At 49.3% G+C, this 15,882-nt stretch overlaps 3 protein-coding genes across 4 annotated transcripts; 1 reads left to right on the forward strand and 2 right to left on the reverse strand.

Moving 5' to 3' along the window:
• The first annotated feature begins 227 nt into the window (after window positions 1-227).
• Window positions 228-6,809, forward strand: FUNDC2 (FUN14 domain containing 2). Its single transcript, XM_030272955.4, has 5 exons — window positions 228-404; window positions 832-982; window positions 2,264-2,339; window positions 3,499-3,633; window positions 4,054-6,809. Exons 1-5 carry the CDS (start codon window positions 386-388, stop codon window positions 4,129-4,131), a joined length of 459 nt encoding a protein of 152 aa, XP_030128815.1. The 5' UTR covers window positions 228-385; the 3' UTR covers window positions 4,132-6,809.
• Window positions 6,810-7,592: 783 nt separating this feature from the next.
• CMC4 (C-X9-C motif containing 4) lies at window positions 7,593-15,624 on the reverse strand. Its single transcript, XM_030272956.4, has 3 exons — window positions 15,576-15,624; window positions 10,711-10,777; window positions 7,593-9,012 (listed from the first exon to the last, which is right to left on the reverse strand). The coding sequence occupies exons 2-3, from the start codon at window positions 10,766-10,768 to the stop codon at window positions 8,843-8,845; spliced, it is 228 nt and encodes a 75-aa protein (XP_030128816.2). The 5' UTR covers window positions 10,769-10,777; window positions 15,576-15,624; the 3' UTR covers window positions 7,593-8,842.
• Window positions 7,593-15,715, reverse strand: MTCP1 (mature T cell proliferation 1). Of its 2 annotated transcripts, XM_072929282.1 has the most exons (7): window positions 15,576-15,715; window positions 12,434-13,437; window positions 12,168-12,338; window positions 11,963-12,014; window positions 11,699-11,881; window positions 10,711-10,777; window positions 7,593-9,012 (listed from the first exon to the last, which is right to left on the reverse strand). In XM_072929282.1, the coding sequence occupies exons 2-4, from the start codon at window positions 12,539-12,541 to the stop codon at window positions 11,967-11,969; spliced, it is 327 nt and encodes a 108-aa protein (XP_072785383.1). In that variant the 5' UTR covers window positions 12,542-13,437; window positions 15,576-15,715; the 3' UTR covers window positions 7,593-9,012; window positions 10,711-10,777; window positions 11,699-11,881; window positions 11,963-11,966. The 2 variants fall into 2 exon arrangements, with proteins under 2 accessions (XP_072785383.1, XP_072785384.1); XM_072929283.1 differs by lacking the exon at window positions 11,699-11,881 and having other exon boundaries at window positions 8,913-9,012.
• Window positions 15,716-15,882: the final 167 nt, after the last annotated feature.

The raw sequence follows: 15,882 nt of genomic DNA on the forward strand, positions 1-15,882 counted from the left end.
GAGCCGCTCCGGGGCGGCGATGCCGCTGCAGCACCGGAGACCTCGGGAGGGGAGCACCGGGACACGACCGGGACACGGCCGGGACACGGCCCCCGTTCCTCCCCTTGCGCCCCTGTTCCCTCCTGTCCCTCTCTCCCGACCTGTCCGTCCGCGCCCCTCTCCCCGTGTCTGCCCATCTCTCCGCCCCTCTGCCCCCGTCCGTCTGTCCCGCTGCCCCTCTCCCCTCGGTTCCCCTCCCTCTTTCCCGTAGCCCCTCTCTGCACTCTCCCCGTCCCTCTCCCCTCGGTTCCCCTCCGTTCCCCTCTCCCTCTCCCTCTCCCTGTCCCCGTCCCTCTCCCCCTGACGCGCACACCGTGCCCGCGCCTGCGCGGAGCGCTGCGGCGTTATGGCGGTGCCGGGCGGAGGTGGGCCGGGCCGGGCCGGGCCGGGCGGGGCTGGCCGGGGATGGCTCGGGGCGCGGATCCCCTCACCCCTCTCCCCCTGGCAGCGGGTCCCCGGCTCCTCCGGCTCGGCCTCCCCGCTGCAGAGCGCGGAGTCGTTCCTCCGCACCGCGCGGCGGCGGCAGCCGCGGCCTGGCCCGGCTGGAGGGCCCGAGGGGAGGCCCCGGCACGGCCCCAGGCCCCGGCCGCCCTGCGAGAGGCGGCCCGAGGGAGTGAGCGGTGCCGGGCACGGGAGGGGGCTGAGGGACCTGGGGATTCCCGGAGGCCTGGGGGGTGCCGGTCCCCGTGAGCTGTGTCTGGGCAGGGCTGCCGTGCCCCCGGGAGGCACCGGGCAGCTGCAGGGGGCTCCGGTACGGTTCTCCCAGCACTGAGCCTCTCCAGGTGCCTGCAGGTGCCAAGGACGACACATTCAACGTGCTGGACCTGGCGGAGTACACCAAGAACCGGCCCTGGTGGCGCAGGATGTTCGCCCCCAGCTCGGGGTCGAGCGCTGAGAAATACAATGTGGCCACGCAGCTGGTGATCGGAGGGGTCACGGGATGGTAAGATGGGCCGGGTGCCCCTGCTGCTCCCGGCTGGGTCTCTGGGCTCACACTGACAGGTGCTGGGTGATCATGTGGCAGTCATTCAGAGAAGGCGCTGCTGAGCCTCCTGTCCCCTGGCATGGCCTGCTGACCGCTGGGACGTCTTAAGTGTTGTCTATAACTTAAGAACTGAGACTGTCTTGAAGCAAAGAAAATTGCACCAGTCTGTAATTATTTTTAACTTCTGGCAAAAAAATGGTGCTGTTGAATTAGAGCAGACAAAAACCCCTCGAAACAAGGATGCCTTCTCCACTGGAGGTGGATGTGCTTCAGGCATCTGCATTAAAAACCTCCTGGGCTCACAGTTCCCAGGGTTTCCTGTCATTTGTAGCTGGGACCGAGGGTGGATCTATTTGTAACTTCATTCCCACAGCATCATTTGAGTTGAAAACTTTGTGTAATCACTGCTTTTTGCCTCTTACCATGCCACTTGTCTTCACCTGGCAACAGGGTAATTATTTAACAGTGTATGACAGAGCTTTGTCTTCTGACAAGTGTGAGCTGGCTGCCTCTGTCTTGTATCTTCACTAGGTGTATTCAGACATGGGTAAAGGCAGGTTGCTGTGTTGTTTGCAATGCTCATAAGGAAACAGTGTTCCAAGGAAAGTGTGGTTTGGGTGGCACAACACACCAGCCCATGGCTGTGCACTGACTGAGCAGTGGGGTGGTGCTGGCTGCAGGAATGCTTTTCATGTTGAAAGCAGGTAACCCATTTTGGAGACCAGTATAGCCTTAGATCACAGCTATGTGCTTGTTCCATCATTTTTCTTCTGAGAAATAAAAACGTAAAGTAAGTGGTTGTTTGCTGCTTACTTTATAAATAAGTGAGAGGCTTGTGATTTGCTACCCATGCTCTATCATGGAGCAGCACATGTGCTCCCTAATTTCCCCTCAGAGATGATACCAGTTAAAAAAAAACAACATCAAAACGTAAAATCACTTGTTGATTTTGATGAAATCACAGGTTTCTGGTTACTGTTTTAGGAGAAGGATGAGGTTGAAGAGATAAGAATCAAACTGAAAAAGGCTGGAATGTAACAGCACAAAGTGAAAAGCTATAAAGCATCAATTTTGTCTGGGTGCAAATCCTTCTCTCTGGTTGCACATGGGTTTCTTCTGCTCCTTCTCAGGCTGTCTCCAGTCTTGGGTGACTGCTGCCAAAGGCAGCCTTGCCTGTGGGAAGCATAATGTGTGTGTGTGGTGTTTCATTCTCCTGACTGAACGCTGGTTGATTTGTAGGTGTACTGGATTCATCTTCCAGAAAGTTGGAAAGCTGGCAGCAACAGCAGTGGGAGGAGGCTTTTTCCTACTTCAGGTGTGTATGAACAGCAGCCCAGGCTTTCTGTGAGAACTGTGCTGCTGGGGACAAAGGTCTCTCTAGGAGCCACTGCCTGTTGGGGCATGTGGGATCAGTCCACCCCCTCTGCCAGGGGCTTTGTGTGGCTGTGAATGTCGAAGGTGTGTGTTCTCCAGGGCACATGGATGCAACAGCAGAGCAGGGTTTGTGTGCATAAACCCCAGGATTGCCAGTGCACATCCACTGAGGATCTGCTACCAAAGGCTAGGCCAAAGGCACAGGAGAGCTTTTACTGCAGGGGCACCTGCGTGGAGCATGAGACAGCCTTCAGCTGCAGTGAGCCATGCTGCTGCTGCAGGACAGGCTAACATACTGAGTCCTGTGGCTGTGGACATAGTGTCCCTGCAGGAACAGCCCTGCATGTCAAGAAGAATTTACCCATATCTGTGGCATGCTTCCTGCCAGCCTGGCTTCCCGAGGAGTCAGCCAGCACAGGTGGGGCTCACTGTAAAGCACTGGGGAAGAGAAGAGGAAGGAGATCTCTCTCTGTCCTCTACCACTTCTGCTGGTTTCCAAGAGCCCTGACATTGAGGGAAGCTGCTCAGATGTGTTCATGTGTATGGTGCATCCTGGAGCAGGTAGAGCAGCTCTCAGGCCTTGTTCAGCTCTCACCTGTTTGCTCCTCAGGCAGACAGGTCTTGTGTGTGACTCATTCTCCCTCACTCTCCTGGTTCTGCTTGTTCTGCTGAACGTCAGAAGCTTGCTCTGGGTAGAGGGAGTTCCACAGCTGAATCACCCTGAGCAGATAAAATAGTTTGAGAGGAATGGGCTATCAATAGCTGTGTCCACCCACAGGAGCAGGAGAACTGCAGGGAGTCCCAATAATATCCATGGCAGTTGTTAGGGGGAGGTGATGCCAGCTTTACAGTGAGGAAGAGAGGCTGAAGCAGGCTAAGCTGCAGTGTGTGCCCAGCAGTTCAGGGATTACTGTGGGAGACAGATGTTGCAGAACACTTGACACAGATCCCGGGTTGGTGTTCTGTCCAATTTTTAAGCCAGTGTCCCCACTGGACCAGTGAGTGGGAGGTGGCTGTGGTCAGGGAAGGTGGGTAAGCAAGGGGTTTAGCTGTGGTCATGCAGGACTTCAGGAACTTTTTTCTAATCCTCAAAACTCTAGATTGCAAACCACACGGGATACATCAAGGTGGACTGGAACCTAGTACAACGGGACATGAACAAAGCCAAGCAGCAGCTGAAATTTCACACCAGTGGTAATCAAATGCCTCCAGAAGTGAAAAGCAGAGTGGATGAGGTGAGACAGCTCTCCCAGGGCATGTGCTGGAGGGACAGCAGAAAACAGGATTGATTCTTGAGCTGTTGTGGATGTTCAGTTGTGCAAATACAAGGAGGGGATATTTGGATGACAGCAAAATGGGAGAGATAACAAAAGCTGTGGATGTTGCCTGCCTAGAGTTTAGGGAGACACAATTTCCCACAGCATTCTCCTGGAGGAGCTGGCTGCTCGTGGCTAAGCAGGATGATGGTCTGGCTGTGTGCTGGTGCAGTTAGGGAGGGGAGGTCATTAGGTAGGAAGTTTTCCCAAATCTGAGCAGTGGTATCTCTGTGAGCATCACTTGCCTCAAGAACAGCCTGAGGGATTTCTTCTTAGCAGGAGGGTCAGTGGGTGGCTTGATGTTGTTGAACACTGTTGTCTCTTTTCACCCCTGCTTAGGTGGTCATATTTCTGAAGAAGAATGTTATCTTGACTGGAGGGTTTGCTGGAGGATTCCTGCTTGGAATGGCATCCTAGAAGCTGCACTCTCATGCCCAACTTCCCCTCCCCTACTGCTGTTATCTCTCACTTAGAAGTCAAAGGATGTTGCCAACAGGCTCAGTCCCGTCTGCTCACAGGTTCAGGCCTTATTTCTTACAACACTGCTTCTGATTTCCACCTTTTTCTTCTGTCTGGGCTGTTAGTGTGCTGGGGTTGGTCTGGAAGCTTACAACTCTCAGTGTATCATGATTTCCCACCAAATACACCCAGTCTCAAATATTCTGATGAGTTTCTACTTCATAAAAATGTAGCAGCAGAGAAACTTCTTAAATGTGCTTCTTCCAGGTGCTCAGGACTGTTACATGTACCTTTGTCTGCCAGTATATGTGTCAAACTCTTCACCACTCTCTATGTGTCAGCTCTTCATCGTGGTTTAGCTTTCAGTATTTCTGCCCTGGTACCTGGAACACCTCTGCTTCCCTCTGCACAGAGGTGGTCTGTGGAATCCAAAATGTGGTTGACTATCCTGGGGTGGGTGCAGAAGTGTCAAAGGACAGCCTGAGCTGTGTCCAGGACAGGGGAATATGGATTTTCCTGCCCTCCCCTGCTATTTCATTGCACATAGGTGGCCATTTGGCTTTGTGTCTGGTGGTATCCTTCCCCATACTGAAATTGCAGCACTGGTACTGCTGATGGAAACTGAGCACTGAGGCTGATTCTCCAGGCCCTTTCCTCATGATGTGTTCTGAAAGTCACCAAGTTGTGTGCTGTAGAACCACCTGAAGGCTCAGCCTTTGAGGCTCTCTCCCGCTTCCAGCAGGCCCGGCCTGGCTGTGGCAGATGGGGGCATTTCAGCTGTGCAACTTACTGTAAAACACTCTGGGCCTCTGGCTGGGGTTTCCATGTCTACCACAACCTTCTCTGGTCACTTTGGTATTGGTGATGCTCCTCGAGCTGTAACCATGTGGGACAGGATTGTAGACAGGAAATACATCCCTGCTTAGGGTACACTGTACTGGTCCAGGTCCCTGTTGCCAGCTGTACTGGAGAAAGGAGGATGGTGTGAAATCTGGAGCGCAGTCCTTTACTTGCCTCTGAAGAGCACAAATTCTTTCTCCCTGGTCTCTGCAAGCAACTGAAATGACAAAACTTTTGTGAAAATCAGACCACACTCTTGTGAGAGCGGTTCATTTGCATATTTCTGCCTTAGTTATGTTCCTTCCTTCTTTGTGTTTGCCATTTCCACAAGAAAAGTTGTTTGCTTAATTCCATCAGCTGCAGCCCTTCTCCTGCAGGAGATGAGTAGCCCAGGTACAGAGCTCAGCTGTTTTTGGACAGTCTGACTCAGTGCAGTTGTGTGCAGTACAAACATACATCCCCCAGAGGTATTCTGCAAGCTTAGAGACTTGCCTGACAATGTGGTGATGTCTTCCAGCAGGTGTAGGAAGGAGTTCTTGCCCAGAATGTGGGATTTTATATGAAAGTCAGCTCATCTTTCAATGGGAAACATGGTAGGGAACAATGACACTCTGGGTGGGTGGTTTGCAGCACCTGGCTCAGCAGCTGCACCCCATTTCCAGTGCTGTGCAAAGGCTTTGTGATCTGCTGCTCTCAGTATGGCTGAAAAGGGGATCTTTCACTGAGAGCTTCTGGTAGAGCTGAAATGGTGGGTTCTTCCACCAGAGGGTTTGGAATGAGCACTTGCAGTTGGTAGTTTTGTTTCAGCTCTGCTGATTGAAGTGTCCATATAGCACCACATTGATTAAGCTGAGGTTTTCCTCACCTTCAGGATCTGAAAAGAGGCTGCAGGTAATGAGGAGATAGAAGCTGCTGTCTTTGCTCCTGTCCTGCCATACATGGCCAAGGAGAATGAAGGAGCAGCTGGGCTCACATCCTTTAACAATGGCCTTCCTAAAGGCCATCCTGGACTGCAGGAGTGATGGAATGTAGCAAACAGGTCTTAAATAAATTGGTGTTTAGCAGTTACAGATGGTGGTGGGATTTTTTTGGGATTTGGTTTGCTTTTCTGTAGGATCTGCAGACATGAACATGCATAAATAGATACATTGGTCTTGCAGGGTATCTCTTGTTCTTGTAGGACAACAGCATTGCTGCTCTTTGGTTGAGTGGGCTGCAGAACCCAACTTCTTCTGAGATGCACTGATCTCCACAAAGCTGTCTCCAACAACAAAGCTCAAAGCAAATCATTAACAGACCTTAGGGATGTTTTTCAGGCTCATGTAAGTCTCTGCTTCTGCCCAGCCCTAGGTGGGGCAAGTTCTGCTCAAGTCCCAGTTTGCTGCTGTGGAGAGAAATGGCCCAGAGAGGGAGCTAAAATGCTGCTGAAAGGGGAAACAACAGGTTTATGCTGAGTTTGATGTAAATGTAGGCAGAGAATGGACAAGGACATGTGGCAGAGTTTTCTGCTGCGCTGGTGTTGGGCTCATGGCTGGCACTGTTTGATGCTGTGGGGCAACACTGGAAGCTTTGATGCTGGATCAGTCTCTGTGGGGATGCATTTTCATTGGTGCAGGTGCCAAGATGGGGTGTCCCTTCCCCTCCCCACTCCTGCTCCTTTCAGTCTTGTTTCAACAACTTCTGACATCTGTTACACTATGAGAAGATTTCAAACACATTAGGCTTTTGAAGTGGTTTTATATATTGTATGTAAATGCTTGTTGAAGTGATATTTTATTAAACAGTTTTGCTCTAAATGCTTCTCTGTGTGAGGTCTGTTGGCTTCCTGGGAACCAGCACTTTCCTGTCTCACTGTGACTGAGGGAAGTACCTACAGCCAGACCAGCAGCAGGAGTGTAGCAGGCAGCACTTGGGGACATGGGTGAGTGGTCAATTGGCACTGCTGGGGGAATGGCTGGACTCGATCTTAAAGGTCTGTTCCAACATAAATGAGTGTATGAGGGCACCAGCCTCCCCTCATCCATGCAGGTAACCTGGGCTATCTTAATAAATCCCTCTTCCTGATCATCCTGGCAGCAATCACTCATATTCCCAAGAAGTGGGGTGCTGCTAGGGCAGGAAGTGGGTCTGTAGCCAGCCTGGGTTGCCTCTGCTGAGCAAATTTGTTCCACCCAACTTCAAGTGGGCATGGAGACAAGGCTATTTCTTTTTGATAGGTGCAACAAAAGCCTAAATATATATATTTTATCATCTATTAAAGACTTTCTTTCCACTGTTCCTGCTCAGATAGGACAAAAGAAAAAAATTAGCTACTTGTCAGTGTTTGAGGTGGTTCACAACATTGTCATCACTTTTCCCTACTTTTCAGGGACACTAAACCCCCTGTTTTGTCTTAAGGGTTTTTTCTTGGGGGCGAGGGCAGTGGGAGGGGAAGACAAGCCCTAAATTACTCTGATCTTCAGCCCCAGTTACAAAAATATCAAGCAGCTTCTATTTAAGCATGATCTCACATGACTCTGGGCTGTGAACGGCACCCAAGACGCCCGGCTTGCAGCCCAACAAACAACCAGAGACCACAATTTGTTCCAGTTGTTTATTTTGTACCATGGTATTTCAGAGCAGTGAATGCAGATGGTTTGCTCTTCTAGGCTTCAGTACACACAACTATTGTGCCTAGACCTCAGTGGTTTATAGAAGCTCTATTTCATTAGTAAGTTGTACTTGATCACAGCACAAAAGTCCTTTACGGCTAGATCTAATACAGAGTTAGGGCTAGTGGGTTGGGAGCCTGATATTTGGGTGCCTGGACTCCTGCTACAGGCAATGCTGAAGGGTGGTGCAGGAACCTATCTATGAGCTCTTCCTACAGGTCACAGGAAATTCTGCTGCATGCCCGAGAGCTTCTGGAAAGCAATCTCTCCTGGGGTCCAGACACAGCCAGCTGGGGAGTGAGTCTGGAATGCTGTATGGAAAATTACTGCCTAAAACTGCTTGTTCAGTAAGCAGCACCTAAGTCAGTTCTTGGATCTAGCCCAGGGCTCTGTGAGAGGCCTTTGGGTATCAGCAGTTTTAACTAGACTTGGATTCAAAGCATATTGCTTAAAGGTGTTCAATTAGACATAAATTTATAAATTTTGTATCAACAGTCAAATCTTTCAAATGAATATTGCTTTTTTAAAAAAATATCCTATCCCTGTAGCAATCCCTGAAATTATATTCCTGTAACATCATTATCATGCAAATAGCAGCGTGTAGGCAATTCAAATATAAAATAAACAACTCTGTCCAGTGGAAAAGTGAGGCACTTAGGCAAAGTGACTTGTAGTCACTCATGATCTATACAAGACTTAGGAACAATCATCAGACCTGATTCCCATTCTTGAGCTTGAACCACTGGACAGGCAAATGTTGTCTGGAACTACTGCATGGTGGCAGCAATACCTATGTTGTATCAAGATGGGTTTGTTTTGTGTTTAAACTCACTCTTCTGAGCTCATTTCCTGTACCTCTCGCTCCATAAGCCAGAATAACTCGGTTCCAATTCTCCATTTTTAGAGCAAGGATGGATTAGAGTAAGGTAAGCATCCTAAAAACATCAAGTTGACATTTCACAGGTGTGATGCAGAGGCAACATAGATTATGTTTTCATACAGAAAATAAAGTTTGTTAACCAGGCCATATGTTGGTACTGTGTAATGCTTTTTGGTGTGCTGAACGGTGTGTTCCAGGAGCAATCTGGCTTTTCTGAAAGTCTAAAGAAGGCTTGAAAAAACACACATGAGCTCTTCAAGTGAGTCCATGCTCCAGCAGCTGCTGGAGCTGCATTGTGTTACTGAGGTGGTGGGGAAATTCCTTTTGAAGTCAACTTAGCCTTTTCTCTCTCCCTTTCTTCTCTCTCAAACCCTGAACAACAGACAGATCTGCCCTTGGTGTACCGAGCGCAGCATTTCCGCATCTCCTGAAGCGCAGCTTCACACTTGGACTCCAGGTAGTTGTTCGCTGCAAAACAAGAAGGAGACACCAGGTCTGCAGAGAGGAACAGGCTTTGTTCCCTGAGGGAGCACACCCACCCCAGCTCCTCAGCTGCTTACAAGCTTCTATCATTTTCTTGCTCACAAAAACCTCTCTTTAGTTGCAGCTACATAAAGCTGTGGCCAAAGGCTGTCAGAGAGGAGCCCTGCAAGAAGAAACTCAGTCTGGTTTGAGTTAAGAACCACCTGCCTGTCTGCCCAGAAACACAGGGCATGCACAGCCACCTCCTCTGCCTTGGATGAGCTCTGCAACCATGACACAACTGCACTCACACCCATTCTGACTTTTAAAATATTAAAAGAAGCAACAGCAGCATAATGTGAGACACACAGCACCCGTGGAGAGCCCAGAAAGCAGCAGTGAACACCTTCTGGTTAATGAGCAAACCACACTGCTGTGATCACTGGGCTATGAATTCCCTGGCTGGGTTAGTGAGTGAGGTGTGATACAAACACAGGGATCACCCCTGAGAAAAAGGCTGGGGTGATTTCTGCAAGCTGGCAGCCCAAAAGGTATGGCAGACCCTTGCAGAGGAGAGCTGACCTCTCACTGCCATAACCTGCAGTTGATGAGTACTCCAAGGCTCTCCTAACTGTCCCTCTGCCTTTGCATCTTTGTTTCTAAAACTAGCTACATACAGGCACACCATCATCTGTCAAGGATGCATTGCTGAAAGTCACACACAGATAGGAAAACACAAAAGAGATTTACAGCAGGCATTCAGTCTCTCAGGGGAAGCAGCAAGATCTTTTGGAACAATAAGTTTTGAGAAGTCAGCATCTCCCAAAGGTCCAGCTCCCACCCTCCATCTCACACACTGGGTACATTCCTCAGTTAAGGCTCTGTACTTTAATTAAAGAGGAAAATTGCTTTGCTCTTTGTCAACTCAGCTGCTTCATCTGTACACTTCAGACACCTCCACAGCACAATACATGAACAGCAGCAGTGACAGTGACGTGCACATGCAGCAAAGAGTTCTCTGCCAACACTTAACCATTCAGATCAAAACTGTACACAAACCTACACAGGAAAGCACCTGGAATAACTTCCACAAATGTTATAAAAAGAACATTGTCACAGATGGGACCAAAACAGGGTCAACCATCAGCTTTTAACTGTAGTACATGGAGAGAAGGTAGTCCTTCATGGGAGAATGCTCCAAACCATGAGGACATTAAAGGTTGTCTCCAGGCAATTGCTGGGGACATGAAGACCATCTCATACCTCAAGGACAGATCACCTAACCTGTTCCTGACAGAATTCTGTCTCACCTCTCTTGAAACACCCCTGGAGCACCTCTGCAGTCTTCTCATGCAACCCACTGACTCCCTCACTAACCACACTGTAAGAGAGCTTATTATAAAGTCTAGCTCTCCCTGCCCATGGCTGAATCCCAAAAATACAAGCAGGATCTCACTGCCAGCACGGAGAACACTATAAACACATTACTGTTACTAATGCTCTGCTTTATACTAATGATGTCTCATTATTTACAATTAATAACAAAGCAATTCTACTAAAATCAGATGTTACAATTTTGTTCATTTTGCAACCAGGCAATGCTGATATGCTTTGTCCCTTCTCAACATGAAAGGACAAGGTTAAGTTAAAAGAATTAAGTTCCACCGAAAATCAAGACACCAAAGACAAAGTGACACTTGGTACCTTGCAAGCATTTCTGTATTTCACAGGCTTGTTTCTGGCAGGGATCCTTCCGGGACATGTTCAGGAACTAAAATGATAGGAAAATGTTACTGTAGATCAGGGTTCTTTACAGGGTGTAGGGGAAAGACAGTGTCCTACAGCCACATCTTTCAAGAGCTCCCAATCTCCCCCACTGTCATCATTCAGAAAACATCTACTGCTGCTTGCAGGTGCCTGCCAACACACACAAGAACTCTCTGTGTCTGGCTAAAATGTGATGATGGGGACAATGAATAGAGGAAGTTTCATGTCACTAAGTTTAAAAGCCTTTTTCTTTTCTCTAGTTAAAATGTATCCTTTTCCCCTTGGATATACAAAAATTCCAGAAAATATTCCAATTAACACAGCTGACTAAATTTTAAGTTTTCTATCTCTAGACCTTATACTGAGACACATATTTATGTGAAATCCACCTCTGTAAGCTTTACACAACCAAGGATTTGGTGGCACATCATGGAACCACAGCTGGAGAAGGCATTTAAAAAAGTAATCAACCAAACAACTCAGTTGTGTATATGCCACAAAGCAACAAGAAGGGCTCTTTTCATTTTATTTCAGGAGAAAGTCTCTTGGAAATCCTCTCTCTCTGTCCAAAAAAACCCTCAATCAGACTGGAGGACAGCTCCATATTGTTCAAATCCATCGGAAAAGGATTTCAGACACTCAAGTTGATTTTTCTGTAGCAGTCACCTGTAACTGTGTCAGTGTAAGAACAAAAGCCAAGCAAAAGCTGGTGGTTGAATGGGAGACCTCTAAGGAAAGCACCAGTCACTGAAAGTGGTGGTGAGACTGAACCCTCTGAGCCACAGTTCAGCCTCTGCTCAGAGCTGGGTGCTGCTGCCTTTCCAGTTTCTGACAAGTCACCAGCCCACAGCAGTTTCCAGTATCATTAGGGCATTTTTGCAGCATCCTGGCCAAATTCCATTTGGGGCAATTACATTCTGCCTACCTAGAACTCCCCCTGATGTTTCACTTGGTCACAATACTCCTCTTCACTGCCTGTCCTAAACTCTTGTGTGATGCTGCTGTGTGTTGTTTAACTGCTTCCACCTCAAAGGTGGCTGCATTTCAGTGGAGAGAGAACCTTTTATTGTACAAAACAGACAATGGCATCTTCCTAGAGCCACTGCTCCTGAAAGACAAAAATTCATAGTAAAGAAAGACTGGGAGTAAACAGTGCACAGTATAAAGCAGGGGTAATGTCTGCACATACCAGATTAATCCCCAGGCACGAGTTTAAGCAGCAGTTCTTCAACACCATCAAGCTGTAAGTGACAAGGAAAAGTTCAATACGTCTACAGTTACTGCGGTTGAGCTAACGGACTTCAACAAAGTAACAGTCCTTTGCCGTCCCTCAAGGATCTCAAATGACTTCACAAACAGGAATGACTATGGTCTATTGTTGCCACCATCCTTACCATGAGATGGTGCTCTATCTCCCAAACGCGAGAGTTACTATCCCTGTACTGCTCACCCTGGGACAGCTGCCACATGTGAGGCAGCCGGGATGGGGGGAGCTGGCTGGGTCGCAGCGCCTCACCCAGGGGAACCTGAACTCTTTGGATCCGAGCCCTCAGCATACCTTCCTCCTGGGGGAAAGTAACAAACAGAGCAGGCAGTTACTGGCAGAGGCACCTGAAACAGCAAAGCCACAACCACGGGGAAGCTCAAAGCGCACACTTGCCTCTTCTGCGGCCACGAGCCAGGTTTTGCGGTGCTCATCGCAGTAAACCCCCACGCGGCGCACCCAGAGGCGCACGGGGGGCGCGGCAGCCTCCCCTCCCTGTGCCATCCCGCGGGCACATTCACGGACACGGCTCCCGGACCTGGCAGCCAGGCGGTGTCTGACTCGTCGGATGAGATGCTACGTGCAGAAATGTCCCTAAAAGTCAGCTCGGGAGGCTGAGGCGGTGCCTAAGGCAGCGGAAACGTCAGGCCAAGTCGTACACCGGGACACGCGTGCTGGGCGGCATTGGTAAGGCATTCTGGGGCAAAAGGTGCTATTGGTACAAAGTTAAACCCTGTGAGTATTGGCTTTGCTCATTCCACTAACAGTCCTATTAACAGTCTTTGTGTAAAACGAGGGGGAAAAAAGAGGTGGTCTAAATCCCAAAAGCAAAACTTGTGACCAGCAGTGAGGTGAGCTTAACAGGAACGAAGATCACTCTGGAGACAAAGCACAGAGCTCGGTGTGCAGGACTCTCATCTTTGGAGCTCGCTGAGCTGGCGGGGTGCGGGATCCTTTGTCTCATCTCTCAGGGGTGGCAGCACTGTCCATTCACACCCAAACTCCTCGGGAGCAGCACTCAGGACTGCGTCACTCGGCTTTTGGCTGGTCACAGAGAGCCACCAACACGGGCGGAGGAGCTTGGGGCATTGAGGTGGTTCCTGCTACTGTAACTTTTGTTTAACAGCACCTCTATCTGTGTGCCAGTTAGATCAAGCTGAGCCATTAGCAAATCGAGGTCAGGGGATATGATTCTCTTTGAACCCTAGAAGAGGTAATCAAAATGGTACAGACAGTCTTCATCCTTTATCTAGGTGTAAAGTAGAACAAAGTTAAGCTGTAACACATACAACATCCTGCTGCTATGAAGCAGATGAAATATTCTTTATCCCAGTGAAACACAGTGGTCTTCTGACAACTTGTAAGGTTATAAGGCATATTTCAAACAGGAGCAAGAAAATCTGGGTACAAAATAAAGGAGTGAAAGTCAGGGAGAGATAAATATAAATTGCTATACATTAGGGTGCGTATATAACAGAAAATAGTCTTCCATGATGCCTTCCATATCTTACATCAGTGTTTCTCTACCTTTTTGAGGCAAAGGAGCACTCAGCCTTTTTGAGAACAAAACACCAACCACGGATCAGCCTGAACAGCACCATCACAAACAAAACTTTGAGTGTTCTTTTATTACTTCTATTTTTCACCCATTCTGTTTGTTTCCTTGCTTGATGTGCAGGGATGTGCATGTGCCCCACACAAAGCACCACTGTTCTGGCTGCCATCCTGTGACAAGGGACAGCATTCCAAGGAATGCCCCACCAGCTGGATCACTGGCATTTAAAGGAATGTGACTGCAGTCTGACAAGCCTCACAAGGCCTTCAGGAATTAAGGTTAATGGGACATTACTGTAATTCTTTTCCTCTCTGCTTTAACCTAAGCTACATTACAAATTTAAACCCCTGTGTGGAACTCTGTCCAACAATGAAATGCAGCAATTGCCACTGATCACTTTCAGTCAGCTGAATATAATCACCCCAGATGGAATTCGGCCAGGACACTCTCCTACTCTGCAGTAAACTGCAAAAAGTTCCATCATGATAAGAAATGCCCAAGAACTTGCTTTTATTCAATTCAAAACTGGAATTTTTATAGGTCATCATCCCCAGAACCAGAAGGCTCAAGACTGGCTCCAGTAATAGAAAAATATGTCTCAGTAAGTGAGCTGTGTTTCCTACTGTAGGTAAGCTCTCCTGGAAGGTCTCCTATGCACACAGTGCCCTGGTTCAGCCTGGCTGAACTACAGGTGGCAGGACTAAAGCAAACATGCATGTTTGTGTTCATGGTGAGTGGAGATGGCAGCAATGACAGACCCAGAACAACAGAGCAAGGTCTCATGCAGAGGCCACTGTGCAGAATGGGCAGAGGTTAATGTGTGTTTTCACCCTTTGCCCCACTGATTTGCCCCAAGTTTCCCCAGAACTGCAAAGCTGAAAGGCTCAGTCTGGCCTGTGGAGGTGCCCAGGTAGTGCCACATGGAAAATCCTGAGGTCAGGCAAAACCGTCGATTGGGGTTGGGGTGGGGCAGGAATGGGGCTGGAGGTGGGGCAGGTGTCTGCAGCACCCAAACACACCAAAGGAACTGGAGATCCCACAAGCACACGCTCAGACAGCACACCTGAAAACATACAGTGTCTTATTGCTGCAGGTTTGATTAGAAAGCAAAAACAAAGCCTGAAGGAAGACATGGGTGGAAGGAGGAGAGAGCTTACTTATACTTTAAACAAGTTTTAAACCCAAGTTCTTACACTGCTTGCTTCATAACCTATCAAAAAAACCAACACAACCAATAAAAGCCCTAACAGCTTAAATTTGCAGAATTGCAGCATCATCCTTTGAGACTTTAACATTCCCATCAACAGAGCTGTAGAAGTGCTGTTTTGGGGAGATTCAAAGCCCAGTCCCCACAGACAGGAATAATATTGGTAGATGTTCTGTCCACCTTAGCATCAACCTTAGATGTTTAATGCTGTTCTGGGACCTGGATGGATTTCTGGGCACAATACATGGACAAATGTCAAAATGGCCAGGAGGAGGAATGCAGCTTGTAGTCACAATTTATTTGGTTTTAGGTTGGGTACATTAAAATATTTTATGGAAACAGTGATGGAAATTGCTCCAGATGCTGCCTGGACTACCCCAGAGCTGGAGGCCAGTGTGCTGAATAAACTCCACCCTTTATCACCTTCTGTTCTAAAAAACAACTGGGAGTTCAACTGCCATTTAGGCCCCAAGGAAAAGCACTGCTGAGGCTGAGCAGTGCTGTGCTGACACAGCTATAGCCCCAAAGCAAGGCTGGCCAGCCTGGCCTTCTGCTGGGGCACGAGAGCTGCCCTGGCACCCCAGGGCTACAAGGGTGCTGAGCCCTCCCCAAAAACCCAGCCCAGCTCTGGCAACAACTCGGGGATCTGATGATCTGGTGACTTAAGGGCACTCTAAAGCTTCTTCTTGGGGGTTTGGGCTCTACCCTGCCTGGAGCGAGCCCCTGAGGCTGCACGCTGTGCTCTGCCCGACTACTGAGGGGTAGCGGATGCTCACCGACCAGCCGGGCTGTCCAGCAGCGCGGGGAGGGCAGGCCGAGCTTTGGTGGGATCTAAAACAACAGGAAGACAAAGAGATGGCCGTAATGCGGGGGGAGGCAGGCAGAGAGGCGGGGAGGGCGAGGGAGGGGACGCAGGAGCGGGCGGAGGAGCAGAAGCGGGCAGCGCGGCCGGGCCGGGCCCGGGCCGGCGGGGTGGGGGGTGTGTCGCGGCCATCGGACGGGCCCGGCCGTGGCGTGGCGGGGCGGGCGGGAGGAGGGCGCAGCACACCGGCACAGCCACCCGTGCCCGGGCCGGGCCGCGGG

Source organism: Taeniopygia guttata, chromosome 4A (assembly GCF_048771995.1).
Source record: "Taeniopygia guttata chromosome 4A, bTaeGut7.mat, whole genome shotgun sequence".
In the NCBI taxonomy this organism is placed as follows: domain Eukaryota; kingdom Metazoa; phylum Chordata; class Aves; order Passeriformes; family Estrildidae; genus Taeniopygia; species Taeniopygia guttata.